The sequence below is a fragment of the Manis pentadactyla genome, chromosome 4 (assembly GCF_030020395.1).
Source record: "Manis pentadactyla isolate mManPen7 chromosome 4, mManPen7.hap1, whole genome shotgun sequence".
Taxonomy (NCBI): domain Eukaryota; kingdom Metazoa; phylum Chordata; class Mammalia; order Pholidota; family Manidae; genus Manis; species Manis pentadactyla.
Genome location: NC_080022.1, coordinates 46,405,292 through 46,418,016, shown reverse-complemented (window position 1 = coordinate 46,418,016; position 12,725 = coordinate 46,405,292). Strand labels below are relative to the sequence as shown.

General features: G+C 41.8%; 1 protein-coding gene across 7 annotated transcripts in view; it reads left to right on the top strand.

Moving 5' to 3' along the window:
* Positions 1-11,079, top strand: part of DAB1 (DAB adaptor protein 1) — a 1,149,186-nt gene extending 1,138,107 nt beyond the window's left edge. For all 7 annotated transcript variants that reach the window (XM_036911229.2, XM_036911228.2, XM_036911230.2 and 4 more), the window contains one exon: positions 7,701-11,079. Coding sequence is in view for 1 of the 7 variants with exons in the window: in XM_036911228.2 (XP_036767123.2) it covers positions 7,701-7,745 (45 nt within the window). In the remaining 6 variants the exon portion in view is untranslated. The remainder of the gene's footprint in view (positions 1-7,700) is intronic.
* Positions 11,080-12,725: the final 1,646 nt, after the last annotated feature.

Here is a 12,725-nt window from a genome sequence, read left to right as displayed (position 1 = left end):
AGCAGAACACATAGCTCTTTAGACCAGAAGTCAGCAAACTCCCTGTAAATATTCATGCTTCGTGGGCTCTGTGGTCTCTGTCGCAACTAATCCACTCTAGTGTTGTAGGGGAAAAGGAGCAAAAGACAGTGCCTGAACAAGTAAGTGTGGCTGAGTTCCAATAGTACTTTATTTACAAAAACAGGCAGTCACCAAAATTGGTCAAAGGGCTGTAGTTTGCTGCCCTCTGGTTTAGATCATGTTCACTCTCCCAGTGACTCTGCAGGAGGTATCATCATGCCTTTCACTTACTACTGTGACTAATAAAACATATTTAAAAATCACTAGCATGTTTATAGCACTTCCATAAACATCACCTGATTCATTCCTCAGGGGAGCCCTCTTAAGTATTTTTATTATTCCTGTTAAACAAATATGGCAGATAAGTTAGGGAAGTTAATGACTTGCTGAAACCATAAGATCTACCTGCGATGGGGCTAGGATTTGAATCTAGACCCAGATTAATAACTCAGGAGTACTCAACCAGACTGGGACACTGCCTTTTAGCAGCTTCACCACAACTGAAGAGCTGTGTGACTCAAAGAAGATGGCCTCATATCTGCACCTTGGTCTCCTCTTTGTCAAACAATTTCCAGATACCCTTCCAGCTCTGACATTCTAGGACCTTCTAACCTGCCTGAGGTTAACCAGATAGAGCATGGAAGACCCAATCCTCAAACAAGGTCTTCCAACAGTGCTCCTCCCCCAGCCTGTCCTTATTTCCAGCTAATAAAGGACAGGACAGAAGTCCCTTCCATATGCTGACTTCATTAAGGTTCCCAGAGACGACCAGCCTGAGCTTCAGGACCTGCTCCAGATGACCAGGGACTTACTGTGGACAGGCCTTCTGGCTTGTAGCAGAGAATTGGTGTCAGCAATCTCTGTTCTCATCCTTTATGTGACAGTGTCAAGAAAGATGATGTATATGTGCAAGGCAGATAGTTTGTGACCCTGATCATTATTATTGATTGGGGAATGCAAAACTGATCAGAACATGTTCAGATCCCCTGGGAATTCAGATTGTGTATCTCTGTGTTCATCAAGTGGGTTTCAGCACCCCAAGACCCCAGAAAGGGAATCCACTTGGCAGCAGTGGTAATCACTAAAGTATTTTCATTAAATCCATCCTGTGTTTTGAAGACTTTTCTAACTTGAAGGCCAGACTTCCAGGCTGGAAGTGGTGGAAAAGCTTTGTTTTTCCTTTCCTTCAAATAAAAAGGAAAGGAAGATTCCAACCACTTGTTAAAATCCTTTGTGTTATGTAAGCTCACTTATCGCTTGGTATAATCCTATGATGTAGGTGTCACAAGCCCAGTTGTACAGATTAAGATACTGAGGCCCAGGTGAAAGGCCTGCTTCAGTTCATACAGGTAGTTAGGAGGATGGCAGGGTCTTTCAGGCTGTAAAATCCATGCATTTTTTGATGACCCTATTCATGTCTTCAGATAGGACTTTAAGTTATTTCAGCTTTATATCCACTCCTGACTACACCACCTTTTTCATTTGCCAAGGCAGGAAACGTAAAACCCCACGGAGCTAGGCCCCAGTGTTGGGACTAGAAGACCATGAGGCTGAAGGTGCTGCCTTGGCAGGGCTGTGCTGAGGGACCCAAGCTTTGGCTCGCCTCCCAGCTCCAGTCTGGCCCATGGCTTGGCTTGGCTTTGACCTTGCCTCCAGGCCCCGCAGGATGGGACCTGAATGGGCTCGCTCCGCAAGCAGATTGCATGGCACACGTTGACCTCACGTCTGAGACTACCTTTGTCAGCATGCTGTGTCTTCTCTCCACTTGGATATAACTTTGCTAAATGTAGCCAAGCTTTTCAAAAACAAACGCAATAAAAATCAAATGGATGCAAAGTAGGAAGCACAATTTAGGTGGTTTTAAATGAGGCTCATTATTATAATGTGGGATAGGAAATTTATTTGCCCCTCTATTTCAAGCCAAAGAGCTGGGGATAGGTGGGGGGAGTGAGAAAACGGACACAGAAAGGGGTCCAGACCCTGGGCAGCCCTCCCGGCTCTCCAACGTTTCCCATGTGACTTTGGGAAAACAACCCTCATGTCTAGGACCTGAGTTCTTCCTGCAAGAAAGGAACTGTCAGACTGAGGGCTCTTCTTGCTTTGACATTCTACAAGAGGGAACAGGTGGGCTTAAAACGATCTGGATATGTTTCCATGAGACTCTAGAAAAACACGAATCTGTAGTGGTGAAAAAGGGACAATTTGGGGTGAGACCTGTCCTGTCGCTTAATTGTGGTGGGGAAGGCCACACAGGTGTATACACCGATGAGTCAACTCATCAAACCGTGCACTTAAAATGGGAACATTTCACTGTATGTAAATTATACCTCAGTGACATTGATTTAAAAATAAGGATAGATAAGTTCATAGAGTTGGAAAGTAGAGGCTACCGGGGGTTGGGGGTCAGGGGACGAGGTAGTTACTGCTCCGTGGGTACAGTCTATTTGGGGTGCAAGAGTTTGGGAAATAGTGGTGGGCATTGTACAACATTGAAACTGTAATTAATGCCACTGAATCGTACCCTTAAAAATGATTGAAATGGCAAATGCTATGCTATATATATTCTACTGCAAGAAAAAAACACTGAAAGAGAAAAAAGAAGAAGAAATACTGGTTACATTCCAGCTCTGCCCTGTGCTGGCTGAGTGACTCTGGTCAAGTCACCAAACCCAGGGAGTCTTGCTTCTTCGGTGTCAATGGAGACAGGAATACCAGGGGTACAACCTCTATGTGATACCCAAGCAAGATCATGTATGTGACTTAGGGAAGCCCTTCATACACTGTAAATGTGTCTAACTATAAGCTATTATTACTCGAATTCTGTGATTCTACTTAGCTGCTGTGCAGGAGCATGTAATTCATGCTTGAGGTGGTCTGCAAACATGGGCAATTCTCTGTTATCCACAGGGCCCTGCACCCAGGTTCCTTAGATTAATCCCACATTCTGTCTGCACAGTTTCCCCTGGCTGATCCAGCACCATTATTAGATTTCATAACAGAGCCCAGTTACAGTTGCTCCAGTGTGCTATGAAGGACAAACAATTTGGAAAGCCATCTACAGGAGATTATAAGGCCTAAAACCATCTTCTGCAAAGGAAGAGCAAAACCATGTGCCCACACATAAGGGACCTAACCTTTTCTGGAGCGTCTCCTACATGCCAGGCTCTGTGCTAGACTTTAGCCTTACAAAAGGTATATTTTCTTGACAATCCCCACCACCCTCTCACAGAGGGGATGTCTAGCCTCTTTTTGTGGATGAAGAAAGTGGCATGCAGAGAAGTTAAGTAACCTGCACAGAGTCCGAAGGTTTTTGAGGGTTGGTGGTGAGAAAGCAAACAGCAACCTGGCAGCCAGCAACTGGTCTGGCTCTCACAGCTAGGCCTCTGTGGTCTTTTGAGCAATTTCCCAGAACACCAGCATCAGACAAGGCTGGTCTGTCTGTGCTGGGTCAAGGCAAACCAAGACCACTCAGCAGCCATGGCTGGGCACAGACAACTTAAAAAATGACCCAATCTTCCTTTGTCCTGGTATTAGCGTTGCTTTGTGCTTCTTGCCTTTCAGACCAGAATTATTAAGGTAATCATATGACTACTTCATGACAGCAAAACCTTTCCTCCTGGCCCTCCCCCAAGTCATCTAATGTAAGTCCAAGTCCCATAGTAGGCCCTTTCCAACTCCTTCTTAGAGAGATGCCACACAGCCCTCCTTCTGCAATGAGTAACACACCCAACTCGTTCACCTGTAAGTGTGTGCCTGGTGGGCACGGGCTCCAGGGAATTGGCAATAGGAAGACTAATCTAGACCTGCCTGACTTCAGATCCATGTGCTCTCACTGCACCTCCCAGAAAGCAGGGTATCCCATGTAAGTCAAAGGTTGGTGGGCTGATTTTAATTTAATTTTTAGTGTCTGGTTTCCATCTACTTTGTTGTCCTCTTGAATTGGAGATACCTATTATGTCAGAATCAAGGATGAGCTTAAAGTCTGGAAGTATTTGCTAATTCCCATGACTAGAAGAACTATTCACCCACCCACTCACACCCTCCCTCCCCAAGTCACTAGTGGGTGGGCCATCCGTGCTCCAAGCTCCTGCTCAGACTCTGGGATCCTGACATGGAAGGCTAAGAGGAGCTCGCTGTGTAGGACATGCTAAGAGTTGGCGATGGCAGTGCAGACAGGTCTGTACAGGCCACTGCAGGGGTCTGGGAGTGGAGTGGGCCACCTCACCTGCAGGGTCCAGGAAGCCTTTATATTTTAAGTGGTCTAACTGAGCTCACAGGTACAGGACAAAGGACCCCAAAGGGGCTGCCTGAACCAAGTCTCTGAGATGGGAAAATCCTGTCGTGTTAGGGTGACCAGAAGTAGAGATACAAGGTGAGGCATAGGGGAGAGGAATGGGTGAAGCTGGACAGGCAGCTGGAGCCGCCTTGGAAGGGCCTCGTGTGCCGCCCTGAGGGGTCTGCATGATCCTCGGGGTGATAAGAAAGAGGGCTGCTCCAAGCAGAATGCCAGCACGGCCACACACATTTCAGGAAGATCATTCTGACAGAGGCATAAAGAGTTTTTTTTTTAAAACACGATTTGTGTGACCTGAAGGTTGAGTTTTGATTCACAGTCTGGAAAGGGCATTTATTAGCTCTAGTAGCCCAAGAGCTTGGTGGGTCTTATGAGCCCAGCTAAGGAGCTTTGACCTTACCTTGGGTGACTGGGAGCCTTTAAAGGATTTGAAGCAGGGCAGAGATAGAGTAAGATCTGTCCCCCAAATCCCCCCCAAAAATCAAGTGTGCTGTTAACGTGTGATTCCATTTAGGCTTTTTAGAGTGTTGAAAATGACCAGAAGACCCCATCATGACCTTGCCAGAAGCCGAGCCCCAGATGTCTCCGTCAAATGCCTACTCACTCCCCTCTGGCTCTGATAGTCTGATAATCTGTAACAAGGAAGGTACAGCTATTGCTACAACGTATAATGCATCACGGTGTCAAACTTTGGGATTATCTGCTGCTTGGGGTTTCCACACCACCGCTCCCCTCCATTAGTGGGGATAATTGAGAGTTGACTGCAGTCGTTACCTCTGTTGTGATGGGTATTTGAAGCTAAATTCCGGCATGCAGGAGATGTGTGAATATTTATCTCAGCTGCAGAAAGTTAATGCAGTGTGGCATTAATTACCCTGTCTGAGCCTGCTGTCTTTTTCTGTTTTTAGGTGTCATTCTCAGTTGAATAAATTAGTTTCCAAAATTAGAATAAATTGTAGGGTGAGATCTAGGCAGCCTGACTTCTTAGGGCATCCAGAAAGAAGAGTAGGCTGAGGAGGTCTTCCCTGGGAAGATTAGGATTCATCCTTGTAGCCCAGCAGAGGCTGAAGAAAGTGACTTTGCCCAGCACTTGCATTTTAGTGCCCTCCCCACGCGCCCCCCCCCAGAATACAAACACACAGTAAAGTTACACATTTAGCCTTACAAAAAGGTATTCGAAATATTTCAAGTATTGGCTGGGAATAGATGAGGTGTTTAATAAATCATCTCGCTATATAGATTTTGCTAGATTAAATTTTGAGAGAATAAAGACAAATTGGAGTATATTCAGCACAAAGGGATCTGAACAGTAGAGAAAGTAGAAACTGTATCATTCATTAGTTCAACAAACCTTCACTGAGCCCCCATGTGCTGGGTCCACACATGAAGTAAAGTGGCAGAAGGACCTGGCAAGAGGTAGAGGACATAGAAAGATGGGCTTCCATACCTTCCATCATCTGACATTTGGGAGAAGGGTTACACGTACTATTGAAAATTCCAAGGCAGTATGAATGCATATGGTTGGAAAGCATGAAGGGATCAGTGGGCACTCTGTTATATTACAGAAAGGGTGCGCGAAGGGTGCGAAGCTCCTCCATGGAAGAACAAACAAATTCTAGAAGAAAGTGTCCTGGATTTGATGGCAGGAGCCGGCATTCTGTCATGGTGTGCTTACTGAGCGGCCCTGTGGCTTAGGGGAAACAAAAGTTCTGGTCTCCAGCCTTCAGATTCCTCATATGTAAAATGATGGATCAGGACAAAACTATCTTCTAACCAATTCCCACCTTACAATTTTAAAAAAGCAAGCAATCTGACATATTAAATACATGAGAGGCAGCACAGTAAGCTTGAGATTACACAACTTCTTCGACCTTCACTTTTTACCTGCAAAATGAAATGTAAAGAATAAAAGTAACTCCCTGGACTATTAGGCAGGCTAAGACAAGAGGTTGTTTATAAACTCCGAAGAACTCTACAACACTGTAGATTGAAGGTTTGAAGCTCCTTCCTTCCTTCCTTCCTCCCTCCCTCCCTCCCTCCCTCCCTTCCTTCCGTCCTCCCTTCCTTCCTTCCTTCATGGCAGCAGTTGTAATGGACTAGAAAAAGCATTACACCCTACTTTCAGGTCTCATGTCTCAAACTTACAAGCTGTGTGACCACAGGCAAATTACTTAAATTCTCTGTGCCTGACTTCTCATGTTCAAAAGAGATAAAGCATCTGCCTTGTAAGTCTTCTTGATGAGTTAAAAAAAAAATGTACCTGAAAATACCCAGCATGCCAGACAGAGTAGGGGCACACAGAATGTCAGTTCAAGCTGATGGTTCAAGGAAATAAGCAAATGAAAAGGATCTATACTCAGATGGCAGGAGGCAGGCTAATACATAAAATATGGCAGAATTAAAGATGTCAATGTGTCCATGTAATTCTGGCAGAAACACCCAAGAGTGACAGCATCATGGTCCATGTTAATGGAAGGGGCTGTGCATGCTTAAGACCAGAGGATTCATCTGATCTGCGTGGCCAGTGCACCCTGAGCCATTTCAACATAAACTGAAGTCTGAAGTAGTTTCAACAAGGCCAAACACCGTTTCCCATCTATGCCTTTGGACTGAAGTTTGCTGTGTCATACACTGGTGAAAATCTCCATGTATGTCTCAGCCCCATGGGTGCAGGCAAATGACTGGCCAAACCTGAAACAGAAGATTGAATGGGAACAAATCCCAGAAGCTTGTAACTTAGAGCCAAAGGCACCATTGCTGTTTCTCTTGCTCTAAAGCATGCCCAGTCATCACTGCTTGTAGAAACCAAAGAGCAGTTTGAAGTAGAATTTCAGTAGTCTCAAGTGGACATTTGCAAAACTGTGTTGGAAAAATTTCCACTTGACTCATATGATAGTTGTGTCATTTTCTGAAGACCTGTTACTGTCAAGTGCTGTTCTAGATGCTGTATATATATATTATCTTTAGTTCTCTCAAGAACCCCATAGGATAAACAGTATTTTTCCATTTGGTGGTTGGGGAAACTGAGCTCAGACAGGATAAGCATCTTGACCATACCACAGAGCTTGTCCAGGCTCTCCACTATACTATGCTATTTCCCTAATGGCAATCAGTTTCATCTTGCAAAGCAAGGACAAAACTTGGTGAGTAGTTCTTCTTGGTAATAGTAAAAAAAAAAGAAGTTGCCAAAATGAAATGTATCATGATCAAATAATCCAAAAACTACCTAAGGTCATCCATCATAAACTGTCATCTTTCTGTTCTAATCCCAAACTTTCCTTCCCAAGCTGTCTCAGAAAACCCTATCTGGAAAAGAGTGGGTCTCACTTTGTCCCTCTGTCCATAGGAGCTGGAGCCTCTCTATGCGCAGATCAACAGACCTAAGAAATAGCATCGATGCGGACTCGTGGTGCATACTTCAAGACTGGCATGGAAATCAGCATCATGACAGGCTCTCTTGTATTTGTTCACCTCACCTCATCCCATGAAGAAATTCATGATTGCCCAAGGGAACTCGTTTGGAAGAGGGAACTAAAGAGTTTTTGGCAACCAATGGCAGACACCTATGGCAGCACAAAAAACAAAAATAAAAAAACGCCACAAAAGTAAAAAATCATACCCAACATTAAATCACAAGTCAAGCAAATGCTTACCTGACAAATATTCTGAGCTCTCTTAGTGTGGGTTTAAGATGACCCAGTATGCAAAAATCATAATTCTTTTTATTTCTCTGCCTGCTGACCACTGTAAAGACATCAAATCTGGAGTGACAGGCCTCAGAGAGTTACAACAGGATTGACAGTGACTTCTCTAAGGCAAAAGCAAGAGGTCCTCTGTGACCACAGTATTATCCGCCATATGCCTTTTGAATTCGATGATGTTTTTTTCATCACTCCACGGGTTCTGGTCTGCCATTTCTCCCCCTTTCCTTTCTTTGTCATGTTTGAAAATTAATGGGTGTACCAATTTTTGTATTGCTTTTGACTTTTTTTTTGCATATGCGTGAAGAAATCTAACTGGAGAAAGAAAGCCTCATAGGAAATGAATTAACTTAAAACCACAAGACAATTAAGTGGTTCATTATGATCAAGAATGTTGCCAAAACAACCCTTTAGCTATTCTGCATCCTGGTAAAGAAAGACAGCTTTGAACCTTCATTTTGTAAGTAGGAAAGGACATCGGATCCCATTGATGAGAAAGATGAAAAATGCATCTGATTTCCTAAGAAGCTCTAAACTCTTAAGTACAATAAAATGATATTTTTTATTTTTCCGGTATCTTGCTGCTGTGATACTATGCAGACAAGTGTCTTCTCCACGTGCCATTTTCAAAGAAAAATCATTTGCCAAATAATTCTGGTATAATCCCGGTAATGTGGTTTTGGATCTTACAAACTGACTTTCTAACAGAACAATGGTGATATGAATATCCAGAATAACAAACTGATTCCGTGATCACAGTGGTTCATCTCTATCTCTTTTTGTACATCAGAAAATTCAAATGGGATTTTTATTTTATAACTTGAAAAAGAAAAAAACCTTACCATTAAACTCTTTAAATATTTAAGGGAAATGGCTTTAAGGAGTTCTAATGAAAAAAAAAATGCCAGTTCTTTTTTTGTAAATATAAATGTTAATGAAAATGCTTTTTAATAATGCCATTACACTGTAGAGAAGGTAGCAGACTGAGTGCAAGATGTGACAAACTTGATAGATGGGAATTACTTCCCAGGTGTTTCTCTGGAGCATATGGGAGGAAGCTAGAGTTCAGGGGCAGCTGTCAATCAGCAGCTAGTGGGCAGGAAGGGGGCATGTAACTCCATCATCTAGTGTAGCCTTTCCACAAGAGTAAAACTTTCCACCCTCTGTGTAAAACAAGAAAAAGACAATTCCCATTTTGAAGGCCTGTCCTTCAGATTCTGAAATTTTCTTCTGCCTCTCCACTCCCACCTACCCACACAGAGCTCGCTGAACTGCTTGTGTGTGAAACAGAAGGGTTTAATAAGCTTCCTTTTTTTACATTTATGAGGCAAAAAGCGCAGTGTTCGGTTGGTATGTTTAGCACATGATTTTCATAAAGAATCTCTATATTTTTGCCCTACAGAGAACTGTTCTACAGGTCAAATGTGTTTTCCTGATGTTCCTATGCAGCTACAGTATGTTGAATTTAGTGGTTTAACACTAAGAAGAAAACTTTAAAGAATCATGTGATTAATTGGATTTGGGGGTAAATAATTAATATTACTTGGTTGTAAAATTGGAGAAGTAGAATTTACATTGATATGATTGACTTAAACCAGACCTATGTAGTTTGATTCTTCATATCAACAGAAACTAAAATGATTGGGAAGTAGGCATATTTGTTCAAAAAGAGATAATTGATAAGTTAAAGTGGGTATTACTATTTGAAACCCAAATTTTACAATATCAGGTCACTGGAATCTAGTTTTTTTTTTTTTTTCCAGTTAGGTAAACTGACCAAATGGCCATTATAGAATATATGTAAATATCATCCTGATGTGGAAGGTCTGAAGATCTGGAAAAGAGAGAGCCATTTACCTCCCTCTGTAGCTGTCACCTGTTGGTCCACATGATTTTTCCAGGAATGTGCATACACTTTATGATTCAGTAAATCTTCCACACTAAGGGGAAAATGGGAAAGGTGTGACGACCTGAGAGTTGTCCTGAAGCCAGTTTGATTGTATTTTCTGGGGATTTGATGAGATAGGCGGTTCTAATGGGAAAAATGGCTCAAATTGCTGTGTTGTCTCTGATTCCGATTTTAAACAAGTGGTGCTATCTTCTCCCTCAATATAGCTGTCCTGGGTTTGTCTTGCAGTATCGCACTATTATACTGATTATTTGGGTTGCTTCTGACATGTACAGAGTGAACTCTGGCTCATGTTGCCAGTTCAAGTTCACCGTCTGGAATTAATTTCACAGCAGAAACTGACAGCCCAGTGGACTTGTCATCATTCATTGGATGTGACTGAAAATGCAGCTGGCTCCGAACTTAAGATGCCCATGTGATACATTAAAGTGAGGGAAATAAAGTCAAGATTTTAAACTGCCATCCGCATCAGCATTGGCAGAATTCTAATTTTGACAGCACTGTTGGATGAGCTCAGAACCACCTTATCCTATCCCAGGAGTACAGTGAAATTTCCAAATAAGAGCTGAGGTGCCGATACCAAAAGGCCATGGGGAGTCTGTGCCATTCCGGTTAGATCAAAGGAAAACCCGTGTGTACAACTGTTAATTCCTCATCATTCACTAGCACTAAATTTGTCACTTTAAATTTTGAAACCAGGGAAACGCCACCTGTCATTCTGTCCCCATTCCCCATAGCTCTTCGATCTTCACATGCCACAAGACTTTTTTTATAATTCGTACCCATCCCAGTGTCTACAGAAACCCCATCATGTAATGTACCGGACACCTTCTTTTACGAAAATGTTTACTCTGTGGGTTTGGTTCATTTCAATTTCTGCGTTCTGACACATATTTTTTTAATAAAGATGAGAAAGAGAAAATGACTGTTGCAGTACATTTCTAGACCTACTTTAACTTTACCTCAGATGACAGTTTGTTAACATATATGGACACATTATTTTTAACTTTATGTACAATACATTCAACAGAACAGCAAAATTTTTAGAAATTTTCCATTAATTTCTGTAACACGCCATGTATAACTGTTACAAATAAACATGTTTGAGAACAACAGCTTAGCCTGGTTTTGTTCCACAAATTTCTACTAGATATTCAGGCGAGGGATTAGAAGAAATTGCTTCTATCTAAGCTTGCATTTGACCAGGTGAAGGCCTCTGTTTTCCTGGTTCTGGGCCAGAAAGGGAGAGCTTCACTGAGGAGTTAGCTCAGTTTGTCCTCACTTGAACTCAGGCACTTACTATGCTTGCAAAAGCAGCCACACCAAGAATGAGGAAGATGTTGTCAGGAAAGGCATATCTGGTGTAGATGTGGTGCTTGGACTCTACTTACCGTCATATTTTCAAAATCAGGAAAGACCCAGAACTAGTCCTCTGATTTGCATCTTCTCCTAGAAAAAAAGACAAAACAAAAAACCCTGCTAAACTGTTGGTTGGAAAGCCAAGGTTAATCTAGACTCTCAAAGACTTCACCACAGTTCTTTCCAAGGTTATCTGCTTTAAGAGACCCAAAGAAGGAAGCGTTTATCTTCCTTCACATTCCCACACATATTCCACACCAAAAAACACGAGGCAAAAAGAAGTCTGAAGCTGGATCTTATCTTTCATATGTATTGAAGAACATAAAATAAGTATCAATGTGTGTATGTATATTTATACATGTATATATATGTATGTGTGTGTGTGTGTCATTTTTATTTCCTTTTGTAAGTAAATCAGTCAGTCTATCCAATAATCAGCCAGATTACAGATTACAGTTAAATCGTTGAGATGCCAGAAAACACCTCTGTTTAGGGAATGGTTATGTTAATGGATGCATACACACATGCCCTCAATCTGGCCTCGTCATACAAAAAGTATTAAACAGATGTTATCGCTACATTTGAGAAATAAGAGAATGGATTTAGATGTTTAGATTCCAGAAAAATACATTTGGGGCAGAATGTAAAACAACTTTTATACAGTTAGAAATGCACGCTCCTGGAATTGATAGAAAATGTTACACAAGCTTTTCTAAATAACAGTGGTTCACACTTACTGAGCAACTATGTGTCTGATAGGTGCTAGCTGCTTTAAGTCATTGCCTCAGTTAATTTTCCAAATAACACAGGTAGATATCCCCAATTTATAGGTAAAGAAACAGAGATTGAATAACTTCTCCAGCTAGCAAATGGCAGAGATGAGATTTGAATTTTTAGTCTTTTTACTAATTGATTGTGATTTTTAAAAGTTGGATAGCTACTCTTTTAAATAATTATATATAAAAAGCATTGAAAAGCATTGACCTTCTATGCCTCTTCCCAGACCTGGTTGACCTTTGGTAGTAAGTGTATTGCTAAATATATGGTTTTTTACTTAATTGGCACTTTTGAAAGGCTGTATGCCTGAGGTATGAAGAATATACCTTTTTCACCCAACTAGTTCAAGTTTAGCTGAAACGAAACATTGGCGATTTACTTTTCTAGCCTAAGTGAATCTTAAAAGAAGTGACAAATTAAAGGGGTCCTATTTAACTTGTAGGCGGATGCCAAAATAAATCAGGCAGATATATCTGCTTTCATTTTGTGCTTGAGAGCAAACCCTCTTTGTTTTGACAGTAAATGTTTTTGTTTTACTCAGAGTGACAGTAGGAAAAACACCTAGAATAAAAACAGGTTTCATTGAAATCAACCTTCAGAGCTTTTAAAAGATGTTTAAATTCAA